This window comes from Diachasmimorpha longicaudata, chromosome 3 (genome assembly GCF_034640455.1).
Source record: "Diachasmimorpha longicaudata isolate KC_UGA_2023 chromosome 3, iyDiaLong2, whole genome shotgun sequence".
Taxonomy (NCBI): Eukaryota; Metazoa; Arthropoda; class Insecta; order Hymenoptera; family Braconidae; genus Diachasmimorpha; species Diachasmimorpha longicaudata.
Genome location: NC_087227.1, coordinates 309,469 through 330,451, shown reverse-complemented (window position 1 = coordinate 330,451; position 20,983 = coordinate 309,469). Strand labels below are relative to the sequence as shown.

The 20,983-nt window shown below is 40.2% G+C and overlaps 3 protein-coding genes and 2 long non-coding RNA genes across 5 annotated transcripts; 3 read left to right on the top strand and 2 right to left on the bottom strand.

The window, feature by feature from the left end:
- The first annotated feature begins 1,935 nt into the window (after nt 1-1,935).
- On the top strand, nt 1,936-3,348 carry LOC135161009 (uncharacterized). Its single transcript, XM_064118240.1, has 3 exons — nt 1,936-2,430; nt 2,488-2,737; nt 3,044-3,348. Exons 1-3 carry the CDS (start codon nt 1,936-1,938, stop codon nt 3,346-3,348), a joined length of 1,050 nt encoding a protein of 349 aa, XP_063974310.1.
- A 2,240-nt stretch (nt 3,349-5,588) lies between these two features.
- LOC135160138 (DNA-dependent metalloprotease SPRTN-like) lies at nt 5,589-8,527 on the bottom strand. Its single transcript, XM_064116347.1, has 2 exons — nt 6,057-8,527; nt 5,589-5,946 (listed from the first exon to the last, which is right to left on the bottom strand). Exons 1-2 carry the CDS (start codon nt 6,690-6,692, stop codon nt 5,929-5,931), a joined length of 654 nt encoding a protein of 217 aa, XP_063972417.1. The 5' UTR covers nt 6,693-8,527; the 3' UTR covers nt 5,589-5,928.
- A 181-nt stretch (nt 8,528-8,708) lies between these two features.
- On the top strand, nt 8,709-9,238 carry LOC135160139 (uncharacterized). Its single transcript, XM_064116348.1, has 2 exons — nt 8,709-8,828; nt 8,912-9,238. The coding sequence occupies exons 1-2, from the start codon at nt 8,745-8,747 to the stop codon at nt 9,236-9,238; spliced, it is 411 nt and encodes a 136-aa protein (XP_063972418.1). The 5' UTR covers nt 8,709-8,744.
- Nucleotides 9,239-12,074: 2,836 nt separating this feature from the next.
- On the bottom strand, nt 12,075-15,457 carry LOC135160970 (uncharacterized). The gene is made up of 3 exons (XR_010298666.1): nt 15,035-15,457; nt 13,735-13,796; nt 12,075-13,658 (listed from the first exon to the last, which is right to left on the bottom strand). It is a non-coding gene; the product is annotated as an uncharacterized LOC135160970 (long non-coding RNA).
- Nucleotides 15,458-17,197: 1,740 nt separating this feature from the next.
- Nucleotides 17,198-18,694, top strand: LOC135160969 (uncharacterized). The gene is made up of 2 exons (XR_010298665.1): nt 17,198-18,348; nt 18,428-18,694. It is a non-coding gene; the product is annotated as an uncharacterized LOC135160969 (long non-coding RNA).
- The last annotated feature ends 2,289 nt before the right edge of the window (nt 18,695-20,983 follow it).

Below are 20,983 nucleotides of genomic sequence, written 5' to 3'. Positions count from 1 at the left end.
ATACTAGGTCCGCATATCCGGATCCAAGGTCCATACCTGAACAATGAGGGGATCAGTGCCCTAGTGGATACTGGGGCTTCTATAAATCTTATAGCCATACAGTCATTACAACCAGAGGTCCTCGTCGATATAAGAGAGACTTGCAAAATTGTGGGGCTCTCCAATGATGTGATGGAATCGTTGGGAACTGTAATGCTGCCCCTTCACCCAAAAGCAAAAATCAAATTCCATATCATACCTCACCAACCTGGCGGATATGGAGCAATTGTTGGTGACGACATGATGAACAAGCTGAAAGCGCATATATCCTTCAGCACACGAACCATTACGTTCAACATATCTCCATTACAACCTCTGCATATGTGTGTCCCGAGTTGTCCCACGAGAAAAGAGTGTAGGATATCTCTGACCGGCGGCGGACCCAGAATTAACTTACGAGTTAAAAACTTAGTGGGGAACCCACAACAATTCTTGATAGACACCGGAGCGGGGATAAATCTCATCGAGCGGCGCGCAATTAAACCTGGTGCCACGATCGAACCACCAATCGTGAAGTATCTAACGGGGGTAACAGAAGACGCATTGCCAACTTGTGGTTTGATTCGCCTCAGAATTTTAAGGGCGGAGGTCTCCTTTCACTTAATTGATAGCGAATTACCAATGCAAGGATCGGGACTTGTCGGCTTAGAATTTCTTATTCAGGAAAAGGTAGACATCAGGTATCTCCAGAGGACAATAACCACCGAGAAAAGACCGAACCTACCCATTGATTGGTTCGAGTATCACCGACCATACGGACCCAACATAATTCCCACCAGAACGCACATGGTCATAGAAATTCCAATAAAAAACCCAGACTTAGAAGTTGAATACTTACCCAAGGTCGATACACCTCAAGGGATATATCTAGGCCGAAGTGCGGTGACAGTCACAAACGGAATAGCCTATGCAGTAGCCATCAATACCACTGAAGATCCCATCGAACTCAACATCCCCCCACAACGGATAGAACCATTTGATGAAGAAATTTACTGCCCTGGGACCGATGTCACAGTTTGCAATATCGCAATGTCACCAGAGGAAAACGAAAATTTACACCCAAGAGCAGCTGACATTGTTCGAGCGTTACCTGAACAAGAGCTCAAACCCTTTGAGAGGAGGAAAGTGATTGACTTGATTAGAATATTTGATGATCTCTTTCACCTCCCGGGAGATCAACGGGGGAAAGCTAGACACTTCAAATGCAAAATCCGTACAACAGACAACAAAGCTATCCACAAACGACAATATAAATTTCCTAAGCAACACAAGGATGAGATCAAGACTCAATGGAAGACATTGGAAGAGCAAGGGATCATACGGCCGTCTGCCTCGCCCTACAATTCTCCGCTTTGGATTGTCCCGAAAAAGGCGGACTCCAGATGGAGGATGGTGATCGACTTTCAGGCTTTAAATCAGAAGACCATCGGAGACTCCTACCCGTTGCCTGACATCTCGGAAATCTTATCACGGCTGGGAGGAGCGAAATATTTCAGCGTTTTCGACGTTGCAAGTGGTTTCCACCAGATTGAGATGGATGAAGCAGACAGCGAGAAGACTGCCTTCACGGGTCCCGACGGACACTACGAATATGTCAGAATGCCGTTTGGCTTACAAAATTCCCCACCGATCTTCCAGAGGATGATGGACCAGACTCTCGTAGGTTTGAAGGGCACGGAGCTTTACGTGTATATGGACGATATTGCTGTCTACTCCAAAACATTTGAAGAACACGTCCATGGACTCCACAACCTGTTTGAATGTCTTAGAGAGAAGGGGCTTACCCTCCAACCGGACAAATGCAAATTCTTCATGAAAGAGGTAGCCTATTTAGGACATATCATCGATTAAGAGGGGATTCACCATGATCCCTCCAAAGTTAAAGCATTAGTGGAAATGCCCAAACCAATGAATCAACACGGGATTCGAAGATTCCTGGGTTTCAGCAATTACTATCGCAGATTTGTTAAAGACTATGCTGAAAAATCGGAACCTCTGACCCGACTACTGAAGAAGGATTGCCAGTACCATTGGAAAACCGAACATGATGAAGCTTTCAAATTTCTCAAGCACGCCATTACGGAAGATTCCCTGCTGTATCATCCAGATATGAACGAACCATTCATAGTGCACGCATCGAGCACTGAAAAAGGACTGGGGGCAATACTAAGCCAAAAAGATGATGAAGGGGATAAACACCCAATCCTCTATGCATCCCGAACATTACGAGGAGCTGAAATTCGCTACACATCTGCAGAGAGAGACTGCTTAGCGGTGGTATATGCGCTAGAGCAGTTCAAACCCTACATTTATGGAGTGCCTTTCATTGTTATCCCGAATAGCCCAGCCATCAATTGGCTGCGAGATTCCAGCAATCCCACCTCCAAACAAGTTAAATGAAAAACTTATTTGAACGACTTTGACTTCGAGGTGGAAATAAAGAAACAGAAGAAGGCACAGCTGGCCGATGCATTTGCAGAGAATCCATTGGAGAACGACCAGCCTGAAGAAACTTTACTCATTGTTTGCCTACCGGCAACCAAGGTATCACGTCCAAACCTTAAACCCTCAAGAACAGTGAGGAATCCCAATCTACGGGTTCGCTTCAACTCGGAACCTGAGGTCATTCAAATACCAGTCACTGGTAGCTCAGTAGCAGAACGAATCAAAACAAGGCGAATGACTGACCTCGCCACCGGTAAGAGAGAACCTATCTCGTATCGAGACAATCGTCAGTATCAGTCAGCACTAAAAAAAGGAATAAAACCGAGTGGCAGAGCTACACCAGAAAAGACCCTGGAAAATATCGATACCGATGCCACAACAACAGTCACACCTAGTTCAGCGAAAATAGAGAATGATTCAATATTCGAAAAAACACCAACCCCCTCCGTCACAGAAAATTCGTAACCGGGAATGGATAGCACAGAAATGATTCACCCTGAAGAAGAAAAGGAATACTCTCACTGTGGCACCTCAACAGTGACAAATAATGATTCCGAAGGTACAGAAGAGTCCCGAGGATCCACCGAGAGACCTGATGAAGTGAACATTTCTCTGAAAGGAGAACCAATGGAGGACGATGTGTTTGAAGAAAGAGAGCAACTGGATGGCCTGAATCAAGGAATAATCGAATCAGAATCTTTAATGGAAGAACAAGATGACGACCCCGAGGAACTCCCCGAAGATACTCTGACTCAACAATTGGAGGTCCAATTTGAATATACACCTGGGCATAAAGGAATTTATGGAAACGAAAGAGCTGATGAACTAGCTAAGACAGGATCGAAGATCTACGCGCCCACCTAATGCGAAACAAAGTTGCCAAAAAAAAAAAAAAAAAAACAGACAAATATATAGATATGTGATCCCAACTTTTTCAACTCTTTCAGATCCATCACAACAGGGCACAAGATGACAGGCATCCCATTAATTGTTATAATCTGAAGTATAATTTTCCCGACGAAAACAGCAATACCAGAACGCCTCTATCGAAAAGATCCCCTTGCACATAATCCTGGAATCTATTACGAGAAAATTGATCAAATAAGAAGAATAAACCCGGAGGAATTGGCGACTAATGCTGATCATTGATCTAGCAGGGTTATCGGGTCAACCATTACCCGGACAGAATATGATTGAGAAACCCTACAAAGACTGTATTGCCTACCACGAACAACGGAATTGTCACCAAGCACTGGGACCAGATAAAATGAATGATTTCTCAAAAGAGCTCCGACATATCCAGGAACATGGACAACAGGTTCTGCAATCCAACCCAGCGCACATGCAAGCACCATCACGATCAGCCAGAGCGCCGTTTTTTGGGTTCATTGGAACAATTGCCCGAAAAGTTTTTGGAACAATGGACTACAACGACCATGAACATATTACAAAAGAAATTAACCGACTATATCAGGATCAACGCCAAATAACACACTTGATCGAAAACTCCACGCATTTGATTCAAGCTGAGATAAGTTCAATGAAAATGATCAATAATAAGAACATTCTAAGGATGAGACAAGCGGAAGAACAGCTGGACCAGCTAGCAAATAAATCAAATAACATGATCACCCACATCAACTCCTTGGAATACCTGCAACATCTAACGCAAATAGCAAACGAAGTAGAGTATGGCGCCCGAAAATACCCAGAAACCACTCACAAAGTGGTGCAAGCAGTCGAAGAAGCAAAACATGGGAAGCTAAACCCAATGCTAATTAATAATGAACAGATTAAAAATGCTGCCCAAGAAATAAAAAAGGTTGCAGAGGATAGTCTCTTCCCTATCAGCAAAGAGAAACTGGACATAACCCTCCTAGCCCTGATAAGCAAGATAGAAACAGGTTACAGCAAAAGAAAATTCCTAGTAATTTTGAATATACCCCTACTATCAAGGGAATCACTGGATCTATTCAAAATCATACGATGCAAAATCACACAAAACCGTACAAGGGTACAGAACGGTTACAGCATACATCCAACCCGAAAAGGAATATATTATGACATCAAAAGTGAGTCCAAAATTCGCCCTCACCAACGAAGGCTACGTGAGAACCTGTATCCCCTTAGAAAACTGCTTAGCTTGCCCCAAAGGACTACCACTGCGAAAACCAGGAACAATCTCGAGCTGTGAATATCAACTCCTCACCAACGCTGACCTAGAACCAACATCAGAAGCATACCAAAATTGTAACATACGCCTGAGCAATAACTTGGACACCCAATGGACAAAATTAATTGGCAGCGAGGGATGGTTATACTCAGCCATACAACCGGAAAGGCTAGAGATAACATGCCAGGGTCTAGAGGCTGAATCGATCATCATCAATGGAACAGGAATACTTCACCTCAACAGCAGATGCTTGGCAGAAACGAAGACCATCATACTAGAAGGGACCGGCCTCATCGAATCCCAACTACCAATAATTCATGGTATACCTATAACTATGAATATCACTGCAATGGCTCCAAGTCTGGGTGACGGACCAAAGAAAATGGGTATTCTCACCCAAGTTGAACATCACGCTATCCCAGATATAGATAACTCCGAGATGTTCGATGAATCCATACGCATCGTATATTCACAGCCGCAAACTGTAGCATCACGGGAATTCTCTCAGTGGCCACCATCATCGCAGGAATTGTGGCATATAAGGGAGCGTTGAGTATATTACCACTGTTAAGTTACTGCTGCCGTAGGAAAAAGACAAAAACCAATAGAGAACAACAACACAAAAACCAGAATCGACCAACAATTGAACGATTCGAAGAGGTACCAATGGGCACCATCAGCATGCCTGCCGTAAGAATCGCCCCAGCACTACCAGCACTCCCACCAGTAATCCGAAAGACATTCAAGAGACCACCCTATCCGAGACACCTCAAAGGTCGGGTGTAACCATCAACTACATCTAAGAAAATATTAAAAAATAATAATAATAATAATAATAAATAAATAAATAAATGAATAAATAAATAATAACAATAATAATAATAACAATAAAAGTAATAACAATCAAAAGAAAAATTGGATAAGTTTAGAAATGGGGAAAAATAAACTTACTCAACAAACAGAGAATAGAAAGAAACATGTGTAAGAGGAAATTCACAGCCACCGACCAAAACTATTTATTTTACAGAAAATGTCTATAATAATCCAAACGGAATCAATACGATCAAAACATATTCAAAATTCGTGACATACAACAGAAACACTCCGAAATCAAAGATAGACTCTCCATAAACATCGCCAATACTGGGCCAACTTTCGGCTGACAGTCCCAAAAATACTTTCGTTCGATGCGCAAGATCCTCGTAATGCTATGGCCTGATGTCCCAAAAATTATGGGAGGACTCCCTCACCCCCAATCATCCTTCCAAACTTCAGACCACCCCATTGAGCTAAAATAAATAAATTATCTATATTTTCGGACTTACCAGTGAAAAAGAACGATGATTAATTTCGAAACAAAATAGCAAAAATGAAATAAAAACAACAAAGAGCATCTTACCCTCAAAATAAAGGCACCCCCACATCTCTCTCGATGACTCTCATACCAAGGATAAAAATCATCAGGTCCCGGCGGGCGAGATAAGACGCGAAACACTTTCTTCCCACATTTATTACAGATAAAAAGTTTATCCAGATTCAAAACCCGTAACCTATCCCAAGAAACGTCACTGTCATCCATAAGGTCACATCCTAGTAGCCTGTTTATCCGGGTCACCTCTTTCTTAAAAATCGGCCCATGTTCAGAATTCTCGTTTCTATCCGCGCCAGAGGTATCCAAAAACGCGTGGATCATCTCATGCAAGAGCTTGCGAACTAACACTGATCTACATAGTCCAGCGGAAAACAGGAACTCTTGCAAGTAAACTATTTTCGTTGTAAAATTCGTATAACTGAAACAGTCCTTCCTCCGGTTAGATCGAACATAGGTGTACCCACGCACCCCACCTCCAAAAAACTGCTCATTCAAAATTTTGATCAACTTAAAAATATCAGGATTCTTCCCCAAAACCATATCAACATATGGCAAAAGACCGGGAGACACCTGCACACCATCCGGTCCAGGCTGATCACACCGTGACAACAAAACTCTCAACTCCCCGGGAGCATTTCGAATACGACGGGCTTTCGAAGACATACTAAAACTCCTGTCACGAAGAAAGACAGAAGTAAACTGAATAAAGTGTACCAAGGAACTGTGACGGAAACCAACTACCCCGGACGATTTCTGCAAGCCAGCAGAAATTTGATCGGATTCCTCGACCGAATGAAACAAAGCAAACGGTATTCCTTACCCGAAGAATAGCTGAAATGAATACGAGAGATACAGGAAACCAACCAGGTCAAGTTACACCTAATCATGCGAAATTGCAGACACTCCTCAAAATCAATTTCAACTGATTGCAATAATGATTCTGAGCGGGGGCTGTCATGTCCAAAACCCTATATAAATAGTTTTTCTTGAATGTGTAAATTAAGAACGGAGCAAGTGGAGAAGGTGTAAAACACATGTCTTGTTTGTAACACTAAAGAAAATAAAGAACATTATTCTATTATTCAAATTGAAAATTTATATTGTTTGGTCGAAAGAATAAAAAACTTATAAGCAACTATTCAATATTAGTATATTATTTGATAACAGAAAGAAAAACTTACATTTTGTGGAGAAAAATTGCAAGGATTTGAAAGAACAGGTGAAACCCTCGAATTCTGGTCCGAGAAACGCAAGCGACGCTTGTCATTAGTAAAATTATTGAAAGCAACCACTTCGGGAGTGTTAATTGGTATAATTAGGCAACTAAAATCCGTAAATGGATTTTGATGCTTAGAGTTAAAAAGACAAATGAAGTGGATGAAGGCGGATGAGGCAGGGCTGCTCTCTCACTCCACTACTGTTAAGCCTGTTCATTTTAGGCTTGCAAGAGAAGCTAGGAAATAGTGAAAGAGAGGGTCGAAAATGAAAAAGGGGGTCGAGGCTGATGATGACAGTGGTGAATGTGGGGAAAGAAAGGGATGGTGTTTAGGGAAAGGAAAAGGAGGGCAAAGGAAGAGAGTCGCAGGGTGTGGAGAATAAATGGAAGACGTGTAGAGTTCTGCTAGCTGGGTTACTGATTGGTACAGAGTGTAAGAGGAGAGGGAGGGAGAGAGCATCCTGATTAATTTTATTCGTGAAAACAAAAGGGTCCTGGTATTCATGCATCAAATCGTCCACAATATCCACTGTCAGACGCAGACCTTGAGCGCTGTCTTGGATCAGAAATAGATGCCATAGGATTTCCCAAGCTCTGACGTGCTGCTCCCAAGCGTTCAATTTGTCGAGTGTATCCTGAATTACCTCAAGCAAGTCATCATTGGGCGGTTTTACAAACAAATTTTGTTTGATGCCTCAAATACGACTGTCGACGTCCCATAAAATATATCCTGTAGTCAATGTTATCAGGGCCAACAGCTAGCATTTCTCAAAAATATCGTTGATAAATTGGAAATCCGCGGTTGCCCCGCAATCCTCCAATTCAGGGATGTGCTGGTAAGTTATACTGTCGCGTAGACGACTTGTGAATGCGTTGGGTCCCTATGGCTGCCACATTTATCACTTGATTGTGCTATCTAGATGAAATTATTTTATCATCTATTTTTAATGTATTTAAATATTTGGTATAGTTGTCGCAGCAGAAAAATTCCCATAATTTTAAAAGTATGAGATATGGAGTCTTAGAAAGCGCGTTTGAGGAATTTGGAAACAGAAAACGACCAATAAATCTTAGAACCTTTGAACGTGCTCCTGTTCATCCAAAACAGCCTACTCCAACTCAACTATAATCTCTATAGAGCGCTCGGTACCCACTTCTGCCCACGCGGAACCAGTCAACAAGGCGTCGCTAGTGCTAACAGAGCGTTGTTATTGTCGAACAACCTAACCTCTCAATCTTTTCAGCGCAAATCAGAAAATGTGAATTCGATATTATCCACTAGCAGCTTCGTATTTTAATCGGATCTATGAATAGTCTTGACATTATTTATAAAATTGAATCGTATTAAATACTCAACTTGAAGCCTTGCACGTATCAATAAATTTAAGTCGGTACAATGCCGGCGTGTTTGACTCCTGGGTGTAACATTGGATACAATTCAAATGAATAAAAACTGCAAACTGTTTTACTGTTCCGAAGGATCCTGAACTCCGAAAAAAATGGCAAGAGAAAAACATTTTTTGAGAGAAGACATGATGACGACGTACAAGTTATCCAGTACCACTGGGCAAACTCTCCGTCAGGTAAGCAGCTCTCTCCTTTTCTCTTTTGTTTATTGAAAATTAAAAATGGGTAGAAATCGAGAGATCATCATTTTTCGACTCAGGGACCTATTGGAAGGCCAAAATTACGAGATGGAGCAGTTCCATTGTGGTTGCCATGGACGGAAGTATCTCGTTGCCAGTTATCCTGCCCAGACGTTCAGTCCTCTGAATCACCAGAAGATGCTTCTGTCAAAGATATTATCCATGTCAACTCCTCTTTCTCTCGTGCATCGAATAGTGAAAGCATGCTGAACTTGTCAGTAACTCTCGGAGAGATGAGTACACTGTCTTTTTCCGCATGTGAGACATCACAACTGGCTCTCAGCAGTCAGTCAAACACTTCCGAAGCTGTTGAATCCAATCTGCCATTTACATTTGATGATGAATAATGTGGCATGATGTCCTTACCACTGTCATGGATGAGAAAGAACGATATTATAGAGGAGCAAAGTGTAACAATATTCTCGAACCTGAGTCTGATGAAGAAGAAGGATACAGCACCGCCGCAGTCAGTAATACTAAAAGAAATTACTGTCAATTGTGATTTGGAGGTACAAGTGTACGTCTTGGGTAATCAGGCTGACAAGTCTCAGTGTCGAATCAATCAGACAATCACTTGTCTCCAGATGCTGGAAGAAACAATACGCCAGGTTAACTCATTGAATGTGTCTAAGGGATGTTTACTGATGAGAAACATTGTTGACGAATTTGGAAATTTGGCCAGCCGAGACTGGAGAGGCACTCTACGCCATAGAAACTGTGTAATGCTCACCAAATCCATTCAGTGTCAACTATGTCACTTTGGAAAAATAAGTGTATTACGGCGAGAAAAGAGGAAAGAAGAACAAAAAGTAAAAAATGAGTCTAGTTCAGCAAAGCGCTCAGAATCATTCGTTCGAAATCTGACGAAAAACGTTAAAAGATAAGAGAAGACGATCAAATTCCTCAATAGAGCGAATAAAAAATTGAGGAAAGAACTGGAAGCTACGCATAAAACAATGAGTAAATTGGAGACTGAAACGGTTTTGAAGCTATTGAAGAAATTCAACGTACCACAAAATCGAATAAATCTTGTTGAACAAATTGTAAACGCAGCAAAATGCAAAAGTTATCAAGGTGTCAAATACAAAGAAGAATGGATGTTGCGACTGGCGACTGAAGAGAAGTTGTTGTAAGGGTCTGCTTCACAGTGAGGGTAGTAAGAGGGAGAGCATTATGTAAAAGATAAAGAATACTGGTTATTATAATAAACAATTAGAAACAAATCGGTCCGGGACTAGCTCACTTTATCTAACAATTGCTTTGTATGTTGCTCCATATGCGCTTACCTTTCCGAATTAAATACCATTTATGATAATAAGGGAGCCACTGCATCGATTGCTTCACCTGGTAATTAACTGATGTGCAAACTGATTAGCTGATTAACTGATTAACTGATTAAATAATTTAACTGATGTGCAAGAGTTCGATATCAAAAGAATATCTTGTCAATCGTGACTATAGCAGCCCCGCCTCCAGTGGGTGTCATCGATCGTATAATGTTTACGTGACAGAGTACATTTGGAACAAAATAGTCAAGGCCAATAGGTTTAAAGTATGCCTGGACGCTATAAAAAATAATAATCGAAACGCGATTGATCCTCGAGCGGACATACTACATTTAAAGCACTTACATAACTTTATTCACCCTAATGAGAAGATGTACGAATTAGTTTGTCAGCGTGAGCACTTTTTTCAATGATACTGCATGTCACTGCCAGTGCATGCAAAAGTAATCGACTGTCTGATTGAGACTGGTTTTTTAACATTTCCTGGCACTTGGTTTGTTATAAACAATTGAGGCGTGACGTCGCGTCTTTGAGGGAATTTTGTACAGGTGATTTTCTTACTTTCAATACGCGTAACACTGATGATGTACTCGAATAGTTAGAGAATTTAATTACGCGGTTGAGAATTGAGTTTTACGTGAATTTGGAATAGAGTAAGGAACATTTGTGCCTCCGTTAATCATCTACGTTGAACTGGCTAAAACGTCCGTTGAGTGGATGCATCTTAGCGCGTGCTGATTTTTCATCCCTCTATAGGATGTTGAAAAAAACTATTTGAATTTGGTAACAAAAACTGATAATTAGTTACCCTCGCGATTAGCTCTAATTGGTGATATACAAGTTGATAATTATGGAGAACACACTATTCTTATATAAATTGAGTCTGGTTCTAACTTGCGAATAAATATATTCGATCGAGAATTGCTTGTTGGCGTAATTGCGTATTCACTGTTGACTGTTGACCGTTGAACTATTTGAGAATAAGTGAGCTAAATGTCTGTTTTTGGGTCTCTTTATATAGCCAAGGGTTGTTTTGATTGGATTAGCAACCCAAGGTTTTGGAAAGTTCGAGACGAATTCCTCAGTTCGAATGTTCTCGAAATCTTCATTTTATTATCGGGTGAATTCTCTCTCTTTCTCTCTTTTAAACACATGAAATATTTCCCGGAGACAGTTTAATGTACCTCAAGGAAAACTAAAGTATTTTCTATCATTCTCTAAAAGCCATATGTGAGGCCCCTTTGTTCGAGTCGCGTAGCATCGAGAGTGGGGGTTGGGTCAGTTTGAGCTATCACGGAGGTGTAAGACCAACCACATCGCCAAAGTCAAGGCCACGATTGGTCCCCTGCTCCCTGGTGTGGGATGAACTCTGTCTCTTCTACATCTAGAATAACTATTAGAATAAGACTAACGGCATAGTTTTTCACATTTGTAGAATGATTTTCCATCCCTTGTTCATTGTTCCTTAGCTGGACCCTATCTTAACATCCTAATTCATCGTAATGCATTTTCAAATTTCACGGATAAAATGGTGAATTAATAGTGCCATCTATGAAATTCAGGCCGCAGGACATCACAACAAGTGTTTAGGGGGGGCTCCGTTTGTACTTGTTCAATTGTACAAATGATGAACAGTAGAGAGAATTTTCAAACGTTGAGAGCACCGGTGTGCAGGGATCCAAGTGTCGAGACAAAAAGGTAAGCTGTACATGGGCGCTGGGTCCACATGTACAGCCACATTTTTGTCTCGACACTTGGATCCCTGCACACCGGTGCTCTCAACATTTGAAAATTCTCTCTACTGTTCATCATTTGTACAATTGAACAAGTACAAACGGAGCCCCCCCAGTTTACGATTTATGTGAATATCAAAGTCAGACAAGGTGGTCTTCATAAACAGGCGGATAACATTTTGTTATTTCGTCATTCACATTCATTTGTGTGTATAAGGCATTAAAATGACAAAAACATTACAACTGCATTCTCTCTTCCTAAATAACACATCCTGTAGAATTATAAAGTTTTAACAATGTGTTGTTGTTGTTGTTTGTTATATGTGGTTTCTCCGGCTAGTAATTTAATGAAGAGGGCGGGTAAGTTCCCCGTGGAGTGCTAAGGCACTCTGCTCGCTGGAAGCGGGAAGGTTTAATTTTAGGAATACTCCCCTCGAATAATTTTAATAAACTTTCAATTTTATTTAGAACACCGTTTTATTTAGAAACGTGTTTCCTTCTCAAACTCTGGGGGAAACTGAATTCACGAATTTCGCTAAAAATCTTAAGTTGTTACTCCTACGCTATCTTAAAATTAAAGTTACAACCCTTAAACGTAGTAGGGAGCCAATCGTGATAATAGTTTATCTTGAGAGGCCGGACCTTGCCCTTGGGTCGCACTTATTCCTTGAGGGTGTCCCTGTGGAGTAGGCCCCGATGAGACAGTTAGGGAGAGGGAAGGAGCTAGCGTGGGAGATGGAGGAACTAGGCGACTCGATGAGGGGAGGATGGCTGGCCGGGACTGGGGTTTTCATGGCATCGGGGAACTCATTAAGAAAAGCTTGGAAATGGTTTTATTGGTAGGGTTTCACTCGGGGTGGTTCTTTTACGGCGGGATGAACGTATGAAGGGAAAGTGGAAATTATATGACGGGATTTCAGAGTGCTGGGAAGAATAAAAGAAATATTGAATTTATTCTTGAAGCAATTAAACCATAACTATTTGTCATCTGCTAGTTCGGGGCCATTATAGTGTCTATATACTGGGGAAATCCCCAACTCTGTTCCACGTTCTTTCTAATTTTTATGATATTATATATATATATTATTTACATTAATTATTTCTTTAGAAGATGCGCGACATTAAAACGATGATTTGAATTATTCCCGCGGAACGTGAGCTTCACTAGTGGAATGTTGGGGAAATTATAGCGGTGATGCTACTGTTACACGGGGGGGCTCCGTTTGTACTTTCTCAACTGTACCAATGATCAACTGTACAGAGAATTTTCAAACGGTGAGAGCACCACTGTGCAGGGATTCAACTGTCGAGACAAAAATGTGGCTGTACATGTGGACCCAGCGCTACATATAAAGCTTAGCTTTTTGTCTCGACAGTTGAATCCCTGCACAGTGGTGCTCTCACCGTTTGAAAATTCTCTGTACAGTTGATCATTTGTACAGTTGAACAAATACGAACGGAGCCCCTCCGTGCCATTTTTTGTTTACTAGTAACAAAAAAGGCACTTTTTGACACGGGCTAAACGTAGCAGCAGTGACAAAAATAATATTTCAGTGCTGCTGCTAGGTGTCAATATCCACACCACTGGATATACCATGAGACTTATGCTGAGAGAGGTATCTGTATGCAGAGGAAATCTCAAATTTGGTCGATCTACATTCTCAAAGGTATCAACCTCATAGCTTCTCCACTCTTACACTTTTTGATTAACTCATTAGGATAATTTAGCTGATGGGACCCACGGCAACCTAAAAACAATAATAGAATAAGTAATTTGTGACGTTTTTCAAGCCCAAAATTATTTTTTTCAACATCTCTGAATACCACAGGTCGATACTGCCAGTCGTGAATAATGATTGTACGGGAATAATGAATCCTCAGCCGACCTGCAATAGATAATTAATGAATACCATCAAATAATTCTGCAACTATTGAACAAGAATATGCGACAATTCCTCATTGAGCTCGCGTTCCCACTTAATTAAATTTATATACTCCATATGACAAATTCAAAAAGACTTAGAATTAGAGAGGAAAAATTTCCTCTTTAACCCGGCTGGGAATCGAAGCCAGGTCTCGATATGAACATTGAAGGAACTTGTACATTTGCATGGAATCACTAGCGTGACTGATGCAATGCAGAGATCTAGTGAAAAATATTGTCCACGTGTTAAGAAAAGTAACTGAAACGTGCTAGGGATGGACGTTTAAATGAATCCTAAATACTTCTCAAGAGAAGCAAAAACGTTCATGGACATTTAAAATCCAACTCTAAGCTGAACTCTTGTAAAATCTGTAAGACCGGTAGCAATACAGGAGTGTATTGTACCATGAAACCCATAATTATCAATTCAGTCGCTTCTTCTTGGCATTTCCCATGGATTTATTACTCTCATTTAAAGTTTTTCTCTCATTGTTGGATTTCGCATTCGTAACAGCATTGAAAAAACCAACAAATTACCTTTGCCCAACATTCACATCATCAAACGTATTTATTTTTCCAAAATTATATTTCTTGGATTGAGTCATTTCCAAAAGATTTTACTCAGGTTTCAATAATAATAATCTAATTGCTCTTGAGGATGACTATGTTGATTAATGAATTCATTTATTAATTAAGACAATTAAGGTATTAATTTTTCAGAAGAAAAAATTTCAATCAATGTTTTAACGTTCATAATTATTGAAGGAGCTCACTGAATAATAATAAGGGTACGTTATGAAATAATATAATTGACATAATTAAGACCGGATGAGGATTGCCTAGTAATGACTGACGAAATGCCATATTGCCATATTGGAAGAATAAATACTTTTCTGAAATAAATGGATATTGGGCCAAAATTTTTTTATTCTCACTGAGGCTTTAGGCCTAGCCACTAACAAGAGATGATTTTGAGGTAAAATTTATGAAGACAATAATGTGGTAATTCTTGTTTGATACTCAACTTCAATGATAAAAGTAGAAGTTAATAGTTAATTATTTAACGGAAAAGAAGAACCCCTCGACATGAATAATGGCATCAAAATACATACGCTGGCTTGAGCAACGAGCAAACACACAAATCCGGCGAGTTTGGTGCTTTTCTATTTTTTTTTTAACAACAAAACGAGGCGAACTCACCACATTCAGAATATTTTTGGTTTCTTCATGCTCCAACATACAATTAGCCATGTGTTGGATTTGACACAGCGACCCCCTCATTAGCCACACAATATTTCTTGTAAAAAGAGAGAAAAACAAGGCCGACTTGCCATGCTGTGTAATATGTTTAATTTTATCCTACTTCAGAATCTAATGCAGGTGCACATGCCAAAACGATAGAAAAGAAACGATAGTAGTGGCTGAGAACCGGGGGAGCCAGGTGACCCGATGTCAACGCCAGTAATGACCCCAGCGGTGGAACGCGCCACCGTCGATTTTCGGCGCGAGGTGGACTGCCTGAAAAATCGTCTGTTCATTAAAAAATGATCTCTCTGTTTTTAATAATCATTAAGGAATGAAACTAACGCTGTTCCGAGAAGAATTAAATTCTGTCCGATCAGGTCAAGGTGAATAAAAATTAAAAACTTCAGTGGTAATGTGCACTGCAGCGTGATTTTCCTTGTGAATTTTAGTTTTGTGAGATTAAGGGATGAAGCTTGGCTTGATTGGGGGGAAATTTAATTGCCCATCGAAAGGCGCACTTAACATTTATTAGGACGGACGATATAATTTTGATAATTAGCGAGGGATCTTTCGAGTGGCTCTCTGCGCTTGGACTTTCTATTTTCTGCGACTAATGGATGAAATATGGCTAAATTATGGGCAATTAAGGTTTCATGAGCCATCGAATAACGTTGGTTTGATTTCTTCTTCTCAATTAGAAGGGGAGCTATGAATTTTTCAGTCGTGGGGGGTTATTTGATATTCTCGCTCGCCGCCGCCGAGAACTCATGCGCGTCAAGTTGCATTTTTCAAAATTAATCCCCCCTCCCCCTAATTCGGATGAAGAAACGAAACCATCGTCATTTATCAGAGATTTAATGAGCAATCGAATGACGCTGGTTTCATCCCTTGATCTCAATTAGAGCGGGCAATATCAATTTTTAAACCGCGGGCGAATCTGGTGTAATCGGCGCTTTAAGGGAAAAGCTTCTCTCACCGCCGTTCGGATATTCACAACGCCTGCGCAGCCGTTTAAGGGGTTAGTCTCATGTGATCACTGCGAAAAATCGATTTATTAAAAAATATTTTGACAGTAAAACCTATTGTAAACATGCTGTGAAAAATTCAGCCCGAAATTCATAATATTTGATAAGTTACAGCTCATAGTCGCCGACGTGTCGTAAGCGACTGTCTACCAGGCTTTAAACTTTAAACGCATTTTTCTCGAATCATCATTTTCTGAAACTGTCATGGTTCTAGAAAAAAAAGTATTCAACCGATTGCTTTAAAATTTACATATATTCTTCTACTCATTTATATCGTTATTTATCGTCCCTACCAGAATTGTTTATTTTCGAAAATATTTTCATATTTTTTTTTAAACGATTTTTAACGAAAAAGAACAAGATTTTCGTGATTTTTTTTTGAAGTTCGATATTTTTTTTTTAATGAAATTGATTATATTTGGTAGGGACGATAGCCGCAGATCTACTGAATAATAATCCATTCGATTTTTTTATCTCAGACAACATGAACAGCCGCTATCACCACGACCAGTGAACTACCTTTTTTTGTTGGGGACTACTTTGACGTAAAAAAAAAATATGTTAAAAATGTTAACATATATGTTATATATGTTAATATATGTTATGTATGCGATGTTCTTGGTTATGTAAAGGGAATAAATAATCTCAATGACATAATTTGATGTTCACAAATAATTAGAAAATCTTTAATTATTACATTAGATTATTTATTCCCTTCACATAAACAAGAACATCGCTGCTTGGGAATTAATTTTGAGGAGTAGTAGTGCAGGAGACAGTGTTGCCGCACCAAGGTGTATACCTGCGACTTACAACCGTAGGGAAGGATCAAACTGGAAGACTCGATTTTTCCTTCCAGTTGATCATCACGGTTACTACCCCGCACACAACTAGAGGGGGAGAAATGAATTTTTGAATCCTGGGGGGTTATTGGGTATTCTCGCTTGACGTCGCCGAGAACTGGTGTGCGGCAAGCTGCATTTTTGAAAATTAATGTCTCTCCCCGTAATTCGGATTAAGAAACGAAACCACCATCATTAATGAAGAATTTTACGAGCAATCGAATGGCATTGGTTTTATTTCTTCATCTCAATGGGGAACTTGCATGCGGCCCAGATTTGAGAAATAAATGTATTAATAAATAGTTTAACGCCTATGGAATACTCTCCAATGAAAAATGCATTCTAACTCATTGCAGTTCTTTTTTAACAATCAATCGAAAATTGCATAATTTTGAACCACTTTTTAACGCTCGTGACGTCATCAGGCGGTGACGCCGGTTTCTTATTGCAGCCGCTAGATGACAGCACTGATATTTTTCTAAACGTCAGCCGGTGTCAACAAACAGTAGAGGTTACATTGTTAAATGTCACTTCTGCCAGCTCCGAGAAGTTATCAACTTATTATTCTAATCAATTATCCCGCTCATGCCCAATCGTTTGAAGGTCCTTTGCAGGTCTATGATAGATAAGAATTATTGTTTGATCGATCATCGTTTTTTTAAAATGAATTTTTCAAAAAATGAAATATTTCTACGGAAGTTATCATCTTTTTTTTTTAATTTGGCCCTAGAATGTTGAATGACCGCTCAAACGATCGAGAATCGTTTGCAGGTGATTGATAGATGATCATCAATCCCCTACAGAACACTAATTATGAATTATTGATTAAAAATCATTTTGAGGTTACTGAGCTCAGCGGCGGCGGAGTAGGGAGGTCGCCATGTTGTATCCAACAGCTGACGGTTTGCATTTTGAGGCATGGCGAAAAACTACTCCGAAACAACTTCTTTCCAATCAAACTCACGATCTCATCTACAGGAGCAGGGCGCAAATATTGTTATCTCTTCGTGACACTGACGTATGTTATTCTACTGAGAAAATGTGGAATGACATTCCAATATTAGAAATCGAAGTATGTGGTACACCAGCCAATGTTTGGAGGAATTGTCTTTTTAATGAACCGAGCCAATGGAAAAAGTATGATTTTACTTGTGGGAGCTATATCCAACCCATTTCGATCTTGGAGCCGAATATTCCTAAACCATTGATCACATCAAACAAGTTACTTTTACCTCTGGAGTTTCATAAAGTTTTAAAAAAGGTGCAAAGTCGCCCGCCTCTTTGTAGCAGCAGATGCAATGTAGAGACAACCCAATTTTCATCTATTCATTCATTTGAAGCGATCAACTAAGTGTTTGCTGGGGAATGTATTTAAAATGATTGGAATGGGCGATCAGTATCAGTGAGTATTACTTTACATCAATTACATTCAAATATTATTCCTTTGGTTTCTAATGTACAATTATTCAAAATTGTTGCAGAATTGCTGGGGTCATCAGTGCATTTCATGACCGATACGTGGCCTTTTGTTTAGTGAATGGAAAGTGGTGGTTGTACGACAACCAGCAGCCAAACATCCAAATGACATCAGATGTAGAATTCGTTGAACTGGTTGGATTAGTTTATATTTTAAAAAGTACAATGAGTTGCTAAGCATGTTAAAAAAAATATCACTTACCAAAGTTATTCTATCAAAGATGAATATTTATTTGTTTTCCAATAAAAAAATATAATGATTAGAAAATTTATTCAAGTCTTATCTTTGAAATAAAGAAAAATTCTCATCTAGTTTACTACTGGGAAAGATCTTCAGCAAAATTCATCAACTATGAATCCTCTCGAGCTCCCCAGATGCAAAATGCTCAAAAGACTTGACATATAATCTGTAAGAAATAGGCAGCATGTGAAAATAATTATCTATTCGTCGATCAGCCACTTCACAGCTTTCTGATATCAAGCAATATTGCAATTTTATACTACAACTGAAAATCAAAGTCTAAAAATGACGGAAAAATTAGAACGTCAATGAAAAATAATTGGTAATGAACAAGTATACAGGCTTATCGTTGATCCATTTTTAGTGGCTTTTCGAATAATCCATTTCATTCAATCGGTTGCCATGCAAACTGGTTATGAATTAAATAAACATAATAGAAAATTAGAAGCATAGATATGTGAATAACATTCTCCTACGCATAAAAATGGCAGCAGCAATCAGCTGTTGGATGCAATATGGCGACCTCCCTACCCTGCCGCCGCTGAGCTCAGTAACCTCAAAATGATTTTTAATCAATAATTCATAATTAGTGTTCTGTAGGGGATTGATGATCATCTATCAATCACCTGCAAACGATTCTCGATCGTTTGAGCGGTCATTCAACATTCTAGGGCCAAATTAAAAAAAAAAGATGATAACTTCCGTAGAAATATTTCATTTTTTTGAAAAATTCATTTTAAAAAAACGATGATCTATCAAACAATAATTCTTATCTATCATAGACCTGCAAAGGACCTTCAAACGATTGGGCATGAGCGGGATAATTGATTAGAATAATAAGTTGATAACTTCTCGGAGCTACTTCTGCCCAGTAATGGGCGAAAATAACCTGCGGCTTCACACCACAATTTTCGAATATTTTTGCACGCAGGAACTGTTATAAACACTTTATTCGGTGTTGACACAGTTGAGTTCGCACACGATGGTACAAAACAATATTTGTATGGTTGTTTTTCAACTTTTTGACTGTCATTTGACATTTTGGAGTATTTGTGAGTGTTTTAATCAGTTAAGGTTAAATCAGTTTAAATAGGTTTAATCAGGTAGGGTTAGGTAAATTTGATATACCCAAAGAGGATAGACCAAAGTAGAGGCTCAGTTCTGGGGGTTTGACTGACGCCAGTTTCTCCACGTTACCGACACGATTTCACCCCCGAGGAGACGGGGCGCCACGAGTCCTACTGGGGTATCTGCATATCGGCCAAGCGGGGGGGCTCCGTTCGTACTTGTTCAACTGTACAAATGATCAACTGTACATAGAATTTTCAGACGGCGAGAGCACTACTGTGAAGGGATTCAACTGTCGAGAGAAAAAGCTAGGCTGTACATGTGGACCCAGCGCCACATATACAGCCTAGCTTTTTAGAATTTTAGAATTCTCAAACGGTGCTCTCACTATTTGAAAATTCTCTGTACAGTTGATCATTTGTACACTTGAACAAGTACAAACGGAGCCCCCCCGCTTGGCCGATATGCCGATACCCCAGTAGGACTCGTGGCGCCCCGTCTCCTCGGGGGGGAGGAGTCAAACCCCCAGAACTGAGCCTCTACTTTGGTCTATCCTCTTTGAAGAGGATAGACCAAAGTAGAGGCTCAGTTCTGGGGGTTTGACTGACGCCAGTTTCTCCACGTTACCGACACGATTTCACCCCCGAGGAGACGGGGCGCCACGAGTCCTACTGGGGTATCTGCATATCGGCCAAGCGGGGGGACTCCGTTCGTACTTATTCAACTGTACAAATAATCAACTGTACACAGAATTTTCAGACGATGAGAGCACCACTGTGCAGGGATTCAACTGTCGAGAGAAAAAGCTAGGCTGTACATGTGGACCCAGCGCCACATGTACAGCCTAGCTTTTTAGAATTTTAGAATTTTCAAACGGTGCTCTCACCGTTTGAAAATTCTGTGTACAGTTGATCATTTGTACAGTTGAACAAGTACGAACGGAGCCCCCCCGCTTGGCCGATATGCAGATACCCCAGTAGGACTCGTGGCGCCCCGTCTCCTCGGGGGTGAAATCGTGTCGGTAACGTGGAGAAACTGGCGTCAGTCAAACCCCCAGAACTGAGCCTCTACTTTGGTCTATCCTCTTTGATCCTCTTTGATCCTCTTTGCTGGGCCGCATGCAAGTTCCCCATTCCTGAATTGGCGCTAGAGTTCCCCCTAGTTACATAGTTGGAACCAGGGTTGGGTAAATCGGGATGGGTCTAAAATAGGTACAGCCGCAAAGAATGGTACAGGAAGTGGCGGCCATTTT